The sequence below is a fragment of the Crocodylus porosus genome, unplaced genomic scaffold (genome assembly GCF_001723895.1).
Source record: "Crocodylus porosus isolate Cpor-Errol unplaced genomic scaffold, CroPor_comp1, whole genome shotgun sequence".
Classification (NCBI taxonomy): Eukaryota; Metazoa; Chordata; order Crocodylia; family Crocodylidae; genus Crocodylus; species Crocodylus porosus.
In genome coordinates, this window is record NW_017728950.1 from 1,232,307 (window position 1) to 1,251,299 (window position 18,993).

General features: G+C 41.6%; 1 protein-coding gene across 2 annotated transcripts in view; it reads right to left on the reverse strand.

Annotated features, from left to right (window-relative positions):
* Positions 1-18,993, reverse strand: part of FANCC (Fanconi anemia complementation group C) — a 144,789-nt gene that overhangs the window by 67,434 nt on the left and 58,362 nt on the right. The window contains exon 1 of one of the 2 annotated variants that reach the window (XM_019554792.1): positions 14,500-14,630. The exons of the other annotated variant lie outside the window; for it this stretch is intronic. Within the exon in view, the coding sequence (XP_019410337.1) occupies positions 14,500-14,523 (24 nt within the window). The 5' untranslated portion in view covers positions 14,524-14,630. Of the gene's footprint in view, positions 1-14,499; positions 14,631-18,993 lie in introns of those variants that run through there. 2 annotated transcript variants of the gene reach the window in all.

Here is an 18,993-nt window from a genome sequence, read left to right on the forward strand (position 1 = left end):
AGCCCCTGCTCCAGCCCCATTTCCTCCCTAACTGTGGCGGGCCTTGATCTGCCCCCCGACACTCCTTCCCTGCCCCCTCCCCTTCCACCACAACAGATTTACCAGCTGCACACAGCTCTCCAAGTTACCTGGCTGTGATCCTCACTGCCTACATGCTGCACTGCAGTTGAGCAGGCATTTATCAGGCAAATTATCAGCCTGATTTCAGATAGTCAATTTTCTTTACATCAGTGCCAATCCGATATCAGACTGATGTATCAGTGCACCTCTACCAACTCGTAAGAGTTTCACTGGCTAAAGTACAGAACATATTGAGAAAAAAAATTGCTAAAATGGGGTCATTTAAAAACAATATTATTTTTTCACAAACATTAATTTATCTCTATCAATCTGTGGAATTTGTTCTTCTAATGACATGCCAGAAATTCTACTCAGAACTCACTTGTGCACCAACACACCTTATTAACTGCTTCTATACATTTTCACAGAGTACAATAGGCTCTATACGACAAAGTGCTGACCATTCTGGCCCTAATACAACAAAACAATTAATCACATGCTTAATTTTAAGCAAACAAGTAGTTCCACTTTAATCGCTACTCATAAGCGTAGAGTTAAGAATTACTAGTTTTGCTAGACTTGATACAAAAAAGAACACATTAAACTTGTTCAAAGTCTACTTAGTTTTGATTCGAAAAAGCAAATATATTTATATGGTAAAGCAGAAGAAAGAGCCTAGAACAAACACATAATAGAAAAACACAACCATTCAGGGGTGAAGACATGAAGACGTGAATTTTTCTTTGAAAAATTAATCTCCGATTATGAAAGAAATTCATATTTACAACCTACAGCTTACTAAAAAGGACAGATCTACATTTTGCCTCTATTTCTTCAATAGGAGGTAACTATCATATTTATATTTTATAATCCAAAATGAACCCAATCCTTTCAAATGGTATGCAGTAAGGGAAAAGAAAATAAGGAAAAAACTGCATTATTTTTCTCGAACCAATTCCAGCTAAGTTAACTTCTGTTAAACTAGTATAGGAAAAACATGCTGTACTACTACTGTGGCTAAGACCACACAACTTTTTAATGGATAAGTTCCAAACCCTGAAGTTCCATCTGCAAGTCACTAACAAAACCTTTGGAAATGGTAAGAAATAAGCTGCAGAACTACAGGGCTGGCAAGCCTCAGAGTCTACGTTTGGCTTCAGACAGGAAAAGCAGTTTCAAATGCAGTTCTCCCTTTTTTTGCCCTTCTATCTTGAATACACCCACCAAGAAAAAGTTATTGCTTTTTTGTTAAAAAGGATACTTTCATTGCTGACATAAAACACGTTTACTTTCATTTACAACGGAAATTCAATGGCTTTAGCAGAGTCAGCCATAAAACTCTTTAGTTTTAGTAAAACTTGGAAGAAAATGCAATTCTAAATCTCTAATCTGGTTAAAAACCAAGGTGTAAGCAACCCTACTATGTGTAGCATAACCATTCAAACCCATTTAAAATCACAGGGAAAAACACAGTGGCAGTGCCCAAGTTCAGAAAAAACGAACATCTCAGGGACCTTTATACTTAACTTTAAATCTGCATACTAAGTAACTTCTAGGAAAAGATAAATACAATTCGGCACAGAGCAAACCCACAAGTTTCTATGCTACTGATAGACATGTTCGCCCCAAACAATTCAGATCCCTACAGAATACCAAGTTATGACTTTGACATTCAGTATAAAAGTTATTTTTCATCACACTTCCTCTGCTATTTCGCATTTAAGCCTTCTAAGTACATTAACTCCTTACCAAAATGCTCACTTGCAAAAGAAATTATAGGCTTCTTAGAGATGTAAAAAACAAAACAACAACAAAAAACCGTCCAGCACTTTAAACCCGCATACCCCCATGCTAAGCCAAGCGCATGCCCAGAAGAGACACTGCATTAGCCGGACCTGGCTCTTCCAACCTCTTCATAGATCAGGCGCTTTAGTGGGGCTTTTCAGGCGCTTTTATCTAATAGCTGAAGCATCGGATCTATACAGATGCTAGGGAGCTGGATCAAACTAATGCAGCATTTCCCAACCTTTTTTGCCCCATGGAACACTTACCTAAATAAAAAAGCACCATGGCACATCAGACATGGAGCAGGGTGGGGTGGTGCACAGCCATCTGGACACCAATGGGGGTGCGTGGCACACAGCCGGCCGGAGACTGATTGGGAGGGGTGGCATGCGGTCAGCTGGACAGCATTTTGAGTTGGAGCCATACCCCCTGCCTGGCTGCAGCCATGCTCCCCATCAGTCTGTGTCCATAGCAGCAGCAGACGGGGGGCGTGGCTCCAGCCAGGCAGGGGGTGTGGCTCCTGCCCAAAATGCTGCGGCACACCTGGACTTACCTGAGGGCACACCAGTGTGCTGCAGCACTTTGGTTTCGAAACGCTGAACTAATGCATTGCTGCTTCTGGTAAAGCACATCTTTTTTTAACATGTCTATCAGCAGCCACAGGGCACATCCAGACAAGCACGGTCATGCAGTGTGTGGCACGGCAAACACATACCACACAGCGCAGTGTTCTCTGTGCTGCAAGAGCACGGTGCCTGAGCATGTGCTCCTCCATTGTTTTCTTTAGTTCTTCTGGACCCCTGGATATCCAAAGGTAAAAAAAAACGGAGCAGCACATACTCGGGCAGCATGCACTGCTAAAAAGCAGAGCTGGGCCTCTCAGAGCCACATCTGCAGCTCCAGGAGGCTCCAAGGTAAGGCTGCTGGGGCCACCACAGTACTGGCCCCAGTCTCCCCTATGCCACCCAGGGCAACTTGCTGCCTATCGATGCACACATGGCACAGGCATTCCCCAGGGACAAGCAGTGGCAGCGCAAGGTGCACTGCCACTGCTTGTCCCTGGGGAACAAAACATCCATGCTCATGTGGATGCACCCATAATGTCCAAAACTATGACATGACAGTGCAGAGGACATTTCAATGAAAGTGTTTTTATAACTCATCTAATTTCCTTGGTCTCATTCTGATTAATGTTTTCAGTGTCTTAAACTTGCTGAATATGAGATCCAACATTGAACTCATTAACTTTTCTTTGGACTTTATGAGTACCAAATTGCTAAGAATTCAAAAGGGAAGAAAAATATTCAGGGCATGATTTAGCAACATGCAGATTATTTTAAAATGCAGAATATAACTAGGTTTGGCAAGATTCAGTTTTTTTATTCATAAACATTGATAAACATCAATTTCACCTTACACTCACCGGCCAATGAAAACATATTTCCATTGTCAATAATCAAGATTTATAGAAGGGGGATGTAAGAAAAATGATGGCTGAGGAGCATGTGATGACAGGGGGAGCAGTCCAACAGAATTGTGCTGAGTGTAGTTTGGACCGTAACTCCCAGAAACCCCAATGGATTGAGAACAAAGGAAGAGCATGTGACAAAGAAGATGTAGGATCTATAAGCAAGCAGAGCCAGGACTGACAGGGGGAGGCGGGAGCGGGGGCTGCCTGCTCAAAGGTCTGCTGGCAAAATAGCTGCCGCCCCCCAGCCTCTCGCCACTGACTGACTGAGAGGGCTGCCTGTCAAATGGCCCCACCCCTCTTCACCAATTGGAAGTGAGGGGTGTGTCTGCGTGATGGACAGCCTGCAACCAATCAGCAGCGAGGGGTTGGGGGTCCCATGACAGGCAGCCTCTGCAGCCAATCGGCAGCGAGGGGCAGGGCCGCTGGGGCCCCTCGGTCCATCAGAAGCAAAGGGGCAGCCTGCCATGCTCCACCCACAACATGACTACCTAGGCTTGCGTTCTGCCCATGAAATCAAAGGGCAGCCCCCATGAAATAGGCAGGTCCCTAAACATAACACATAATATTCCTACAGCTAATACTGCAAATAATCATATCTCAAAGGAACAAATATGGGCACCACACTTCAAGAGGGATGTGGATCCTTTGACCCTTGCCCCTGGGGCAGGGGGCTGGACTCGATGATCCTCCAAGGTCCCTTCCAGCCCTAATGTCTATGAAAATCTATGGATAACCTTGAGAGGGTTCAGAGGAGGGCTACTTGTATGGTTAAGGGCCTGCAGGTAAAATCCTACAAGGAGAGACTGAGGAACCAGAATCTCTTCAGCCTCCGCAAAAGAAGGCTGAAAAGGGATCTTGTTGCCATCTACAAATTCATTGGGAAGAAGGCAGCAAGGAATAGGGGTTACTCCGTTTACCAGGCTCTTGGGGTTACTAGGAACAATGGCCATAAACTGACAAAGAGCAGACTTAAATTAGACAATAGGAAAAACTTCTTTACAGTGAAGGTTGCCAAAATCTGGAATGGGCTTCCATGGGAGGTGGTGCTGTCCCTTGCCTTGGAGGTCTTTAAGAGGAGACTAGACAAGCACCTAGCTAGGGTTCTCTGACCCCAGCGCTCTTTCCTGCCCAAGGCAGGGGGGTTGGACTCTATTATCTACTGAGATCCCTTCCAACCCTGAAAATCTATGAAATCTATGAACCTATGTTCATCCTACCCACATGGAGAGGGCCAAGTAGACGCTTGGAAACCTTAGTTATGACAGTAATGGAGAGAGGGTCAGGAAATAACTTGAGCTTACAGCCTACAGTACAGTGAACAACAGACCATAATAGACAGAGATCCCTTTGTACAAATTAGAGTCCCAAATTAAAATAAAGAGACTTCATCTAAACTAATACACCAATATTTAATATTTAAAACCATTATAAATACAAACTTAAACTAGTTCCCGGGAGATACTTTGTAGCAACATACTCCAAAAATTAACAGCACACTTTGTAAAATAACAACAAAATATCTATGTCCACTCATGTATTTTCCCACTAAACTATATCGGTGCTAATCTTTTCATTCTTGCTTCATATGGGGATATCTCAAAGCCTTCAATATTTTTCTCTGGCACTAAATTGCTATTTCAATCTTAAATTTCATCAGAAGTCTTGGATATAACATCATTCCTCTCTTGGGGACTTGTTGGTCTTCAATTTATCATTCTGTAGAATCTCTTATTTAATCATTTCAACCTTTCCCCATTCAACTGTAGAGAGACTGCATTTATGAACACATATGCATCCTGTTTTTAAAATCTACCAGAGGCTAAAGCTTATAAAATTTTATTAATATAGGTAAAATGTATCTAAGTTAAGAAGATCATCATCAAATAAATTCTGAAGAATATAAAAGTTCTGAAACTACATTTAACATCCTGCTATTATAAATTTAAAAACTTGTGAAGTAGTGTACCATACTACAATACATAGCAAGGTACATACCAAATGAAGCTTATTTACTTGTCTGCAGTCATAGATCACATTTAACAATGCCAACATTTACAAAAATGAAAAATCTACTTTGGAAAAAGAAGAAAATAATTAATTTAAGATATCTTCCACTGCCTAACTGAATCCTATAATGTGTTCCCATCACAATGCAAGAAGTACCCTACACATGGTCCCACAGCACACTGGCTGCTTTTTTTTTTTTTATAACAAATAAACTAATAGACTGTACATAAAGGAGTTAAAAAACATTTTCAAAATTAATTTTAAAAGTCTAATTTTTTTAATGCCAAATTAATTTTGTCCTGGAATGTAGCAAGCAGCATCTCAGTAAAGAACCAAATTTTACTAAATCCTACAAATTCCTATTACAAAAAAGTAACAAGATTATTTTACTACTGTAACCCCATTACTTTTTGACAGGCCCAACCACAGAGTGGGGGAGACGGGGAAAATATTCAAGACTTATTTTTATTTTAACCTTTCCTACAATAGTATTAGTGCTTGCTTTAACTACTATTCACCTGGTTTTATCTGTTCTACCCTGCTCCTTCATGTTCTGGCTTACCTGTCAATTACAGTGTCACCCTGTAGATATACATGCACTTAATATGAGCTAAACATGATCTCTTTTCAGATCCGTAACAAGTATTTAACCTTCCAGAATAAATTACAGGGGAAATAACTCCACAACCAGTTGTAGTACTAATACCAATCATATACAAATCTAAAAACTAAAAACTATATATTGCATAAGAATTTAACTAAAGAATTTCAGAACGGATGGTTTGATTGACATAAAACAACAAAGCTTACTTTCTAGGCTTATTTTTATATCAAACTAAGACTACAGTCAAATACAGAGTGGCTTTACAAATATGCATGGCAGACAGAAAATTAATTTGTACTGGAAGTCATATAGTAACTAGTGAAAGACATCAGCTAGGCTAGATTGTTTATACAATATGCAGTAGATTCTGTGCTTACGAAGATCACACCGGACCAGAATAATGTCTGGTCACCTTTTCTGCTTTTGCTTCTAAATCTAAATTAATTTAGGTTTTGTGAAAGGAATAAAAAGGTCAGTAGGGGACCTGGCACAGCACAGGTGGCAGTAGGTCCCTCTGTCCTGATCCAGAGGGACCATCTCTAGGAATTAGACGACAGGGCAGTTTCCATGTCTATTTAGTTCTTAACTCCTTTATTGAGAATGCCAATTATATCACTAATTAGCTTTCATTGTGATTACTTCAACTATGTGAATATGGATCCAATGGGTGCACCTACATGTCGCCCTACAGTGACACAGTCACACATTATATCATTGTACAGCGCACTATGGCGATGTAGCAATCACATAGGTGATTGCCAGCTATGTCACCATAGCAGCGCACTCCCCTGGTATAGCATGCCACTACTGTGACATAGCAGCAAAATCTAACCATGTTCCATGCATATGGCGCAGTAACCACCCATACTGCACCGTGCTTTAGTACTTCTAAAAGGAAGTACTAAAGCCTGGCGCCATAGCAATGTCACCATACGGCAACGTGTAGATGCACCCAGTAAGAACTGAAGCCACTTAAGTGCCACTATATGATTATTCAAATTTACTTGCAATTTAGGAATAGATAATGACTTAATGATCCCAAAAGAATAAGGGACAGCACGACAAAAGAATAAGAGACAGCATGTTTCATCAACCCTGTTTAGAACCTCCTTCCTTGTCTCCTTACTGTTCTGAAAAAGGAGTTGACTGCAGGAGCCGCGGTGACATGCGCAGGGCACGCATATTAAAGCCAACAATGCTTACAAATGTAAATAAGGGCAGATTGATTAGGAACAACATTATCGCTGGGAATGAAGCACTCGCATGCGTACACTGTGCTCATGGACATTTTGAAGGGCAGACCAAAGCAGAGCTTCCTCCTGCCCATCTACTTGTGGAGGAAACGGAGCAACTATGAAAAGCCTGTTACTCTTCCCATGCTATATGTGATGGAAACAGATGGCACAAAAGTGAGAGATGCCATTGTGCATTATTTCCTTGGGGCTTTATAAGCCAGGCCACATATTGGTCTTTAGGCTGGATTTTAACAAGTGATTTAAAAACTGAAAAGCTCTGTATCACATTAGGAATCCATATAGAAACTTTTGTTTCCTGTTTTCATAAAAATTCAAAAGTAGTGTCTCAGTTTTAACCATAATTTTTCCAGGCAAAAAATAAAAAGATTTCTTTCAAGTCCAGTACTGTAAATTCTCTTCTTTTCATCCTTTTTCTTTTAAACATGTTTCCTTCATTGCTTTAAAGTTTTTAACTTTCTATATTCCCTTGAGACCAAATTTTCAAATAAAAGCATAAATTTAAATTCTACACAAATATTCATACAAAAAATAGAATTCTTGGTTCCAAAATTATACCTTTTATTAGACCAACTGGAAATAAACTAGAAACTGCCTATTTACAGTTGGTCTAATAAAAGGTATCATTTTGGAACCAAGAGTTCTATTTTTTGGTATGTCTGTTTGTCTCAGATCAACATGGCTACCAAGTACACCCCTGAAACATGGAAGATGCTGAATTTTAGCTGATTTTGGATTTTAAACTTCACTGGCGAACAGCAAGGAAGTTATTTTACCTCCTGCCTGCCATTTAACACCTCCAGGGAAGGAATTCTACCTGATCAACACATCAAAGAGCTACTCAACACAGCTCACAAAGACACTCTCATGGACCCAGACGGACACCTTCCATCTTCAGCTCCCTCTGTGCAAAAATGAAGTTTATTTCCTACCTATGGGGACTTTTTACCATCTTGTACCATCTACACTTTTCCCAGAGCCTGACAAAGGGACTTTGATCCTAAAATGCAGAAAAGGACAATTTTCTTGCCTATTCCCAGTTGATCTAATAAAAGGTATCATTTTGGAACCAAGAGTTCTATTTTTTGTATGCCTTTTTGTCTCGGACCAACACGGCTACTAAGTACACCCCTGAAACACAAATATTCTGCATTCATGTGCACAATCAACAGGTAGGTGTGCATGTTTTACAGGCACAATGTTAAAAAGGTCACACATCCATATTTAAGCTTTTCGCACCTCCATAGTAGATTCAAAATATTTGTGCCCTATTCTCACAGGCTTATGTAAAAACTATAAATGTTGAAAAGTAATTGTATGCATGCTGTATATGACACTAAATTTCATGTCCCCATTTTTATTTATTTCATCAGATCCAAGATCCAAAGTCAATGAATGTCAAGCATTAAGGAAATGGATTCTCCTTCCAAAGCAGACTGTCATGAGCAAAAATAAGATCTTTATTGTCTTGTTTGGGAAGAATGGCTGCGTTAACGGCTTTCTTGATTTCCCTCTCTTTTTTTTTTAAGAAACAGTTGAACAATGCAGACTATCAAAAGGAAAACAAAACTAAAAAGAGAGCATACAGGGAAAGAAAAGTGAAGGCTTTAAAAAAAAAGAGAAAATAAACATTACTGTATTAAGCTTAGTAAAATATCCTACCAGATGCTGATTCCTAGGACCAAAACATCCCAACATGTTTTAGTAATTTTAAAACTATCATGCACCTTTTTAAAGCAAAGGTGGATTGGGTGGGCAGGGAAGGGGGAAAAAACCTCTTCATCATACTGTATGTTTTGTTTATTTCAGAGAGAAGTGATTTTGTCAAAGGGTGAGCATCATGTCCTATGTATGGTAATGATTGACAAAAGCACGCCACTCAAATAAAGAAAAAAGCTACCTAACAGAAAATCTGTACTATCACAAAATAAAAACTCTGAAAAGTCTGTGGAATGCTGTTTACTTCAGTTGTTTTACAATCACTGTTGCATGGGGAATGGATTGACTGAAACGTCTGCAGACTGTGACCACCCACACTATGGGAAGCACTATGATTAAAGAGAGTTCTGTGTTCTAGTATCTGCCAGCGCAGTCTGTTCCATGCTGTAATTATTATATTTTCAGTCTTCTTATAATCTGTTGCATGTGTTGTGGCAAGTCCCCTTACAGTGTCCAACAAGAACACCACTGAACATGAATAGCAAGTTATTTTTAATGTGCACAAATAGCTAGAAAACTGGATACTTTACATACTGGTCTTTCAAGTTTATGAAAACATTTTGACTTCTAGCATAGCTTGCAGGATAACTAAGAGATCTACCACCCAAACATTTGCTTTAACTCTATTATCTGAAGGTATAACCCACTTAACACACTTCACCCCATCTTTTATAACGAGTTAAGTCATTACCTTAGGTCTTTAAATTGCTGAAATTATGTGAATTGTGGATTAACCATATACCTAGAGAACATTAACAGACGACAAATGCATCTGTCTATTAAGTGCTTTCACACGCTGAACATTACTAATGACCCCAAGATCTGAATTCATTACGTTCTTTTTTTCTGTAAATAGTTCTGATAGTTAAGCTATAATGCTAACTTTAAAACATTACAATATCCTTTTGAATACAAGAATAAAATGTAGGACTGCCTACTAAAAACTTAGATTCAAAATACAGACCACTGCCCAAAATAATGAAATATTTTTAAAGCCTTTATAACAGACTTTGCAATGGCATAGTTTGGTGATACAACACAATGAACTGGGCAATACAATGTTAACTGTTACTGTTAACTTAATGCACAATGGTTGGTACTCTCCATTTCCAAATAACTGGGGCAATTTGTACACATATTGTCAATAGCTGACTCCACAGATGCTGCTGATTTGAAAAGGTTATACTTCAGGGACAGTCTGCTCTACAGAGTGTACACAACTGCTTAAAAAGGATATACTAGAGACGAAGAGGCAGGCTGCAAATCAAGGAGTGGGTGCAAGCTCACTTACCTCCACCCACACTAGCCCACTTCCTGAGGAAATGTATTTGGACCTCCTTTAATACACACCTTAGTTTCGGGTCAAGGACAGCCCTATATACGATTGCTCAGTGTGTTTACCACCAAAAACGAAACAGAGGGAAAGGGAAAACCACACAAAAGGCAAATAGGAAAAATATAAGCTAGAAAGACATACATACACACTCCACTTGCCACCAAATGTCTTTCATCTGGAGGCATATACTGTATCGCTTCACAGTGATCAAAGTGCCTGATGGTTATTTGCATAGGTTAGAAGAGGAATGACAGCTCCTCTATTCCAAACATACCAAAAAGCTATGAAATCCTTAAAACCACAAGAGTGAGTCTCAGAAAGTGATTAACAAACTTTGAACTGCATTGGCCTCCAGGAGACTTAACATTTTCCATTTCTCCCCTGAAAGCATGCACCCTGGAACATAAGATTATCTCCTCCACTGTTGCTGGGAAAGAGAAAATGAATGCTCCCTTTCCTCTGTTCCACCTACCCCCCTCCCCCCATTTCACATCCTCTTCTCATTAAGCTGTATTTTACCTGTGGCAAAATGCTACAAAGATGAGAAATGACAGAACCTGTTGTAGGTATAATTTTTAATTCACAGCTATTGCTAGGTTATTTCTAAGTCTGAATTTAAATTTGATGAATTTCCCCCTCTTCGGAGATAAATACTCAATTTCAAATCATGCCACTATGATACAAATCCTATCTTTTATAAGCCATCTTTTCTCATCTTTTTTCTAAAATACATAACCGGTAAAATGCATTTATGAATTTGATGCAAATATTTCAGTTTAGCTCTCTACTTCTCTCTCTTTCAACACTCCTTAGATAAGAGAAAACTTCATTTCTTGATATAACCTGTAGTAATTCATAAACCTTTTAATAGACACATATTACCCATATGTATCACTAATATAGAAATATAGTCCCATGTAGACATTATTTGTTGTAAATCCAACACAACATTAACATTTTCCTGGACACAAGAAACTTGGGTCCCATTTGCGCATACAGATCTAGCCTCTGGTACTGTGTGAACTGGCCTATGGGGCGTCTAGAAATGTGATTGGGGGGGCAGGGGGAACAGTGACAATTAATGCTGCCATTGCTTCCATCACCAAATTTCCAAGCGACACAGGCCATCTGATATGGCCCTCTGCTCATGTGTGGATACCTAGAGTTGAGAAACAGGCCTTACCCAGCACATGGGGCTGGGACTGGGTTCAGAGCTGGGGTGGTGGGCCCAGTCCAGCATGCAAGAGACTAGGGCAGAGGGGTCATGTCATCCAACTGGCAGAGCTCCCCACAGGTCCAGGAATTTGGCAGCAGGACACAACAATTAATACTGCCATCTCTCTCCTGACACCAAATTTCCAGATGGATAAGGAGCTCCACAGGGAGGTTGAGCATCATTCCTATAACCCAGTAGTGTTCTCAACCTTTTGGCTCCATGGGCCAGATGAGTGCCACAGGACTAGTCTGCAAGCCCTGCATGCCATGCACTGGGATTGGGCCCTCAGAGTTAAAAGGCACTCCCTCTGGTCCCCAAGGGTGCATCTAATCCAACTTTTCTGGCCCCCAAGGGTGCTTCCCCCTCCTGGCCCCACATGAATGTCACGTGCCTCCCAAGGCTGGGGAGGCACGGTGACTGCCCACAGGTGGCAGTGGCAGTGGCGGTGTCAGCATGGCAGTGGTGAGCAGGGAGCTTCTGCAGGTGGCTACAGTGGTGTCGACAGCGGAGGGAGGGTGGCAAGCGCTAGCAGCAGCAGCCAATCTCAAGGGGTGCACTTGCATCCGCATGCACCCCCTACATGTCGCCAATGCAGCCCTGTGTGCAGGGATTGGGTCCAGGGGATCTGGTGTCACCTCCTCACTCTCACATGCCAGAATTAGGCCCCAGGGGCCCAGCACAACCCTCATCCATCGGGAATGGGTCCAAAGGTGCAAAAGCTGGCAATCTGTGGGGGGGTTAGGTGCCTGATTCACTGTACAGGGCCTGGGGCTCTGCACAGGTCCAGAAATTTGGCAGCCACCAAATTTCCAGACCTGTGATGAGTCCCATTGGCTGAATGAGCAGGCATCATGGACCAGATCTGGCCCACAGGCCAGAGATTGAGCACCCCGATCTAAAGTAAAGCATGTCTTTGAAAAGCACAGTGACTAATGGATTCAGATGATTGGTTCAGGCTGCTAAACTAGGTACAAGTTTTTGCCATTTCAAAGAATCTTTGTCCACAAGTCATGTCTGCTACAGCAGGCATGCTGGTGATGATCTTGACCTCACTGTGATTGACAATTACATCATACTGTATGAATTTATCTCCAGGTGTTATTTTGATAACCTATAATTTATATGTTTACTTATTTTACTTTAGCTGGAAACAGACATTGCCTTTGTACCACCATACATTTTTTTACTGAGGTACAAAGGCCAAGCAAACAGATGCCCATGCTTTTTGTCACACTGCAAATGCCCAAAACAGTGGTTGCAACAATAGGTAGTATAACAGCAGGAGAGCACAGGCAGCCTGGAGTTGCCTGCACTCTCCAGCTACCCCAAAAAGGCACTCCTGAGGTTTCAGGGGCCTGATCCTGCATGCTCCAGGAATGGGAATTCCCAGGGTATGTAGGATTGGGCTCCTGAAGCCTCAGGAGTGCCTGCCTAGGTTCCCCCATTTGCAGAGGAATGGCCGAGGAAGCCTGGGCATGGGATTCCTTGGGCATGCATCTATAAGCTGGGAAACCGGGGTGCCCTCCTTTGCAGTTGTCCAGGAACAGTGGAGGCCCAAGCGTGCAGGACAACAGGAAACATCTGTGTACAGGGACAGATGCTTGCACAGCTGATCCTGCTCCAAAGATGAAGTCTGTTTACAGTCTTTAGCTCAGCAGCTCTGGGTCTTTCCAAAGGTGCTCAGTCATGCTCTTCTATTGGTTTTTTTTTTCCTCAGATCAAAACACAAGTTATTTAAATACTTGCTTATCTCTCTATAGCCAACAATTACATTTTCCAGTGAGAAACACTGAGTACTGAACCCAACTTAAGTAGCTGTCTCAGGCAAATGTTTCCCGAAGGGGCCATTAAATTCACACAAATGTGCTCTGTTTTTTCTAAGAACAACTATTGGAAACCTGATGATAACGCAGAGAAATATTTAGCATGAGCTGCTTCTCTAATTATGTCTTCTCTTTAGGTACAGGAGAATATTATCTTTAACCTATTTATTTAAATATTTGTCTATACATAAGCCAAGTGTTCTTTTTTCCTCAATAATGTTCAGTGAGCTCGCTCACTCTGTTAATTCTCTCCTTGCCCTACAATTTCTTAAATAACAGATTGTCACACTCCTCTTTTAACGTCTGCCTTCTGGAATTTTCTTAGGACACACACTGTGGTTGGGCTACTTCAGCTCTATTTTATACTGAGCTGGAAATGATCTCATTTCCTGGAAGACACCCTGAAACTCTTTCCCCCACCTCATCAATTAATGCACTCTCTTGATATGTCAAAAAGTATCATTTTAATTAATTCATGATTATTTGCCCTTTGGTATTAGGGCAAATTGTATTTTTTCCATTTTTTTATTTACCACTATATTTAGTACACAAGATACTTTACTTGATATTAGCTCATCACTATAAATTCTCATGAGGGCCTAACAGAATTCATTCCTTGATGCTAAGATGCTGGCAATAGCATATGCAAAGTCAGAGTAGATAGGTGAGGTCCCTGAGGAATGGAGAAGAGCTAATAGCATGCCTATCTTTAAAGAAGTACAAGGGAAGAGGGAAAGAAAAAATGGGAAATTATAGACTGGTTAGCCCAACTTCAATACCTGGGGAATTACTGGAGCAAGGTATGAAAACAGTCCATTTGGAAACATCTGGAGGAGGAGATGATCATTGGCAGTCACTATGAATTTCTTAAGAGCAAATTATGCCAAACCAACTTGATTTCTTTCTTTGATAGCATAACTGGCTTAGTGAATAAGGGGCAAGGTGGTAGACATGACATACATGAACTTTAATAATCAGGATTTGTGGTAGAAGTGATATCTTTTATTAGATCAACTAGATTTTTGCAAAAAAAATTATTTAATTGCAAGCTTTCAGATGCAAACACTCTTCATCAGGCATCAGAGAAAAGACTGTAAAAGTTCTCCTAGGTAGAAATGAAAGTTCATCTTTCACAGGACAGTTGAAGGTGGTAAAATCTCCTGTTTGGAAAAGTTAATTTTATACGCAGATTAGGCTCAGAGAAAAGTTGGAACAGTCTGTTTACCTTGAAGTTGTTTGATGGATGCATTCATATTTCCTTCTGGTTATGGTGTTTCATATTTCCAAAATGAGCACTAAGGAGAGCCTGCTACTTTAAGGGAAGAAACAGCCTAGCCAGAGAGCCCCGCGAGTTAGGCAGAGCTCCACAACTGCAGGTTGCCCAGGCAGCAGGCTAATGAGGGAATTAGCTGGCACCTACACACAGTCAGATGACTGGAAGGAGGCAGGACCCTGGCCACATATAAGCCCTACGGCTGGGGCTGGCAGGGTTTAGTTCTCTGGCAGCTGCCAGGAGTTCGTGCACAAAAGAGTTGCCCAGAGATGTTTGGTAGCCTGCTCTGCTGCCTGCAAGAGTAATAGGGCTCCAGGAGCTCATAAGGTACCTGGGGCTAGGAAGCACACAAAACTCAGGGAGAAATTTGCCTTCTTAAAGGGGCAGAGTGTGGCCTCCATAGTTATTGCTGTGTTATAGCCCAGGGGCTTATGTTTACATTGTCATTTGCCCCAGTGGTTTTGGGATGAGGCTATAAGGGGAGGTGGAGGCCTCATTAGTGCTCAGAGGGGGGCACACAACTGTGGAAAGCCCAGCACCAGAGGGGTGCAGCTGCAGGGGCCGGGGAGCCCAGCAACAGAGGGACACAGCAGACAAGGGCCAGAAGCCAAGTAACAAGAAGAGATTGATTAAAAAGCTAGTGCCTCAAAGCTGGGCCCAACACCATGGTCTAGGCTAGAAGGCCTAGCTACGTAACAGCAGGGAAGACCCCAACAGAGGGAACAATATTCATATACCATCTGCGAGGCACGGGGCATGGGAAAGGGAAGGTTTTGGAGTCACACATCTAGCCTATAAGGTTTAGGGTGTCCCGTGAGGCACTGACTTGGAGTGGGACCTGTCAAGGGGTCCAAGTACCCGCAGGGTCTAGTGGGGTTCAACAGAATCATGGCCACACAAGCTCATGGGCAGCTTCCCTACTTATTATCTTTACCAACAAGACACAGCAGGAAAGATTAGAAGGTGCCTACAGGGTGAAGCTGGCACAGTCCCGGAGCCCTAGAAGCATCATGGCCATCCCTGGGGACCCCACACCAAGATATGTAGTTTACAAAATCCATGTTTTTTACACGAGTGATTTGACTGACATGGAGAGAAGGAGACCCTCCCAATCCATTATAGGACTTGTCTATTTTTCGTTACAATCTTTTTAGGGGAAAGTGAGTATGTCTTCCATTCTATGCACATCCAGTGCTGCAAACTACGAAGCCCAGACCTTGATTATGGCCTTTTGGCACTACAAAAGTTCATACAGTCATCATCACCATCATAACAATAAATAAAAGCACAAATATAATTCTCTAGCTGCAATTGTTATTCCCTATCTGTCATCAAGGAGAAACACAAATGAGTCCTGCCACATAGATTCAGATGCAGCAATTGTGAAATAAGTTTGGCTACCCTCTTGAACTGGTACAAACAATGCAGGGGGGAAGGGGGGAAATCCACCAGTACTGAATTTTTCCTCCAAGCAAATACCATCAGAATGCAGGGACTCAAAAATAATACCACACAAACTGAAAAAGTAGTATGTTGTTTGTAGTTTCGGAGACTATGTTATTAATTGAAACAATTCTGTTTCCTATAAAAAAGAATGATGCAACTGGAACACTACATTAAAGAGAGAGAGATCTGTGTATATATAGAAAATACAAAGAATGCCATCTACTGGAACACAGAAACTAAGAGTGCTGTTCATTAGCTGGTAGATAGTTATCACTCTTCAGAAGTGAGCAATAATGCTACTGTTTTCTATTGCAAATGGCTTCCCGAGTCCAGAGCTTAACAATCTTCTCTTTTTCTTGTGCTTTCTATGTGCTTAACTGGCTGCGTTAAGACAGAAACATAATCACTTTTCTTCCCCCAAATAAAACTTTTTTCATAAAAACTGACAAACAAGGCAGGAAAATATAATAAAATATATAGAATATATATAGAATATTTTGTTACATTTTCCTGCCTTTGTCAGTTTTTATGGAAAAAGTTTTATTTGAGGGAAGATAAGAAATGGAAGGAGAAAGAGAACAAAATATTCAATTCTATATATTTTGTTCTCTTTCTCCTTCCATTTCTTATCAATGATATTTTGGATGGAAACAATCTTAGACCACAGGTAGGCAAAATACAACTGGCATGATAAGTAGCCACCTGTAAGCAGCCAAGTGGGTAGAAGGTGACCAAGAGCTGAAGCAAGAATCCCACATGTTGGGGCAGGAGACGCCCAGCTGCTTCCCTCCCCCCCACTGCCTGGTTGGGCATGTTGTGCCTGGCAAGTGTCTGCCTTTCCCTGCACTACCTGCTGCGGTGCAGCAAGGGCAGGAGGAGGAGGAGCCACTGGAGGTGAGGGAGCTGAGCAGTGCCCAGGTGGCTGTAGCCACACCGGGAGCAGACCTGCCAGGAAGCTGTGTGCACTGACCAGGGATGGGGCTGGGTGCAGGCAGAAGAGTGGTATGGGCTCCTCCAGGCAGGGTTCAATCCCATGAGGAGTACTGTGATGGCAGCTGTGGCCACATGGGGGGTAGGCAGAGGACCATACCTGCTCCACACCACCCAAGCAAGCTCTGCTCATGGTGACCCATGACACTGCATACATTTTGACTTCCTCTTCGCTCCCATAGTTGAGCTATGCTGTTCTTTCCCATTTCCAATGATTCCTGTTTCTTCACTAGCCTAAAATTTCTGGCAAACATCCCCAAATAGTTCATCCAGAATCTCTCTGCTGCCCCCTCCCTCAGCCTGTCACATATGGTCAGTGGGGCCCCGCCTTTCGTGAGATGAAGGTGGACCAGGTTGCCCTGCACCTCATCCTTATATAAATTTTTGAAGGATCCCAGGATTCATGACAAAAACACTAGATTCCAGTAATGAGTGTGGAGTGGTGCTGATTATCACATGGATTATGGGGGATACCTGGAAAATAACAACAAATTTATGAATCGTCCATATACAGAATCTAATTACTGGGGGGGAGGGGGGAGAAGGTTGTCTTATATTTTGGGTCATCTTCAAGTAAATATGGTAATTACTGTTCTTGTTGGATGCAACCAAGCCTGTCACTGCAAGTGCAGCTCCTATATGAGGTGAAATCTAATTCCTCTTCCCAGTACTTCAGTTTTATACTTTATCTATATGGTAAATTTACTGTGCCCAGCCAGCAAGGGTGATTCAAACAAGCTCCAGGATCACTGCCTCCAAAAATGCAAGTGTTACTGCATCCACACTGCCATGGGCGTAATAATTAGCAGAGGGCTCAACTAAGTGGCACTGTCATTCAGCAATGCTAATTAACCTGCCCAAACCACCACCCAGACACAGCAACATTGCTTTCAGTTTAGGAGACAACCCACCCAAAGCAGTGCCATGTGCTTGAGACACTTCTGCCACACATTAGGCATGGTCTTAGCAGAGTAAGAATGGCACACTTATCCAGCAGTTATGTGAAGCAACTGCTTTTGCATAAAATAAAACACAAATTGACCAATACACAAAAAGCAGATGGTTTAAAACTCATTTTCCCTTAAACTTTGAGGTGGGTGCAATATTGAGGGTGAAAGGTCAGTGCTTCATTAACTGAAGCCAACTCAATTAAAATTGTAGTTTAATGAAAAAGTCAAGATGATCATAAAAAACCCAGGTCATCCGGAGAATATCACTAAAAATCTCAAACATCCTGTGTTTAATTGGCAGTAAATTTCTTGATCTGGCCTACTGAGGAGTGGCAACCCACTACAAAACACTCTAATACAATTCAAAAGACAGAACTCCCTCTAAAATAAACTAAATAAATATATAAACTTAGCAGTTGTGAAAAGAACTGGGTGGATAGAGTGTTCTCTATATTCTTTCTTCCCTACAGGAAAACGCTGTTTCCATTCTGATGTTGTTTTATGTTATCTATATTCACTCAAGTGAGTTAAAGTAGAGGTAAAGGTGGGCTGAGTTATGGGGTGGAAGGAAAGTTATGGGACAGAAAAACAATTTTCAAGAGTGTGTTTTAAGCATTTTGCATTAAAAAAATGCAAGGAAGTCTCAAGTCACTTTCTGGTGAAACCAAGATAGTGCAAAGAATTCTTAATTGCAACAAAATCAGTAGTAAAACGTGTTTCAGGTGTTTCTTGATCATGCAAAATAATCCTTTTCTAAAAATTAAATGTCTTTGCTAGTTGCTCACAAAAACTAATGAAGTTCCCACAGGCAAATACTGTCACACTGCTGAAAACACTGTCCAACAAAACGGTGGTCCACTACCTGTAGTGCTACGCTAAGAGCCTAAAAGGCTCAAAGGTATAGTTTAAATTTACTCCTTGCTGATAGTGTGCTCCCAGCTGTGCAAAGAAGAGGAAGATTTCATAGATTTCATAGACATCAGGGCTAGAAGGGACCTCGGGAGATCATCGAGTCCAGCCCCCTGCCCAAAGGGCAGGAAGTCAGCTGGGGTCATAGGAT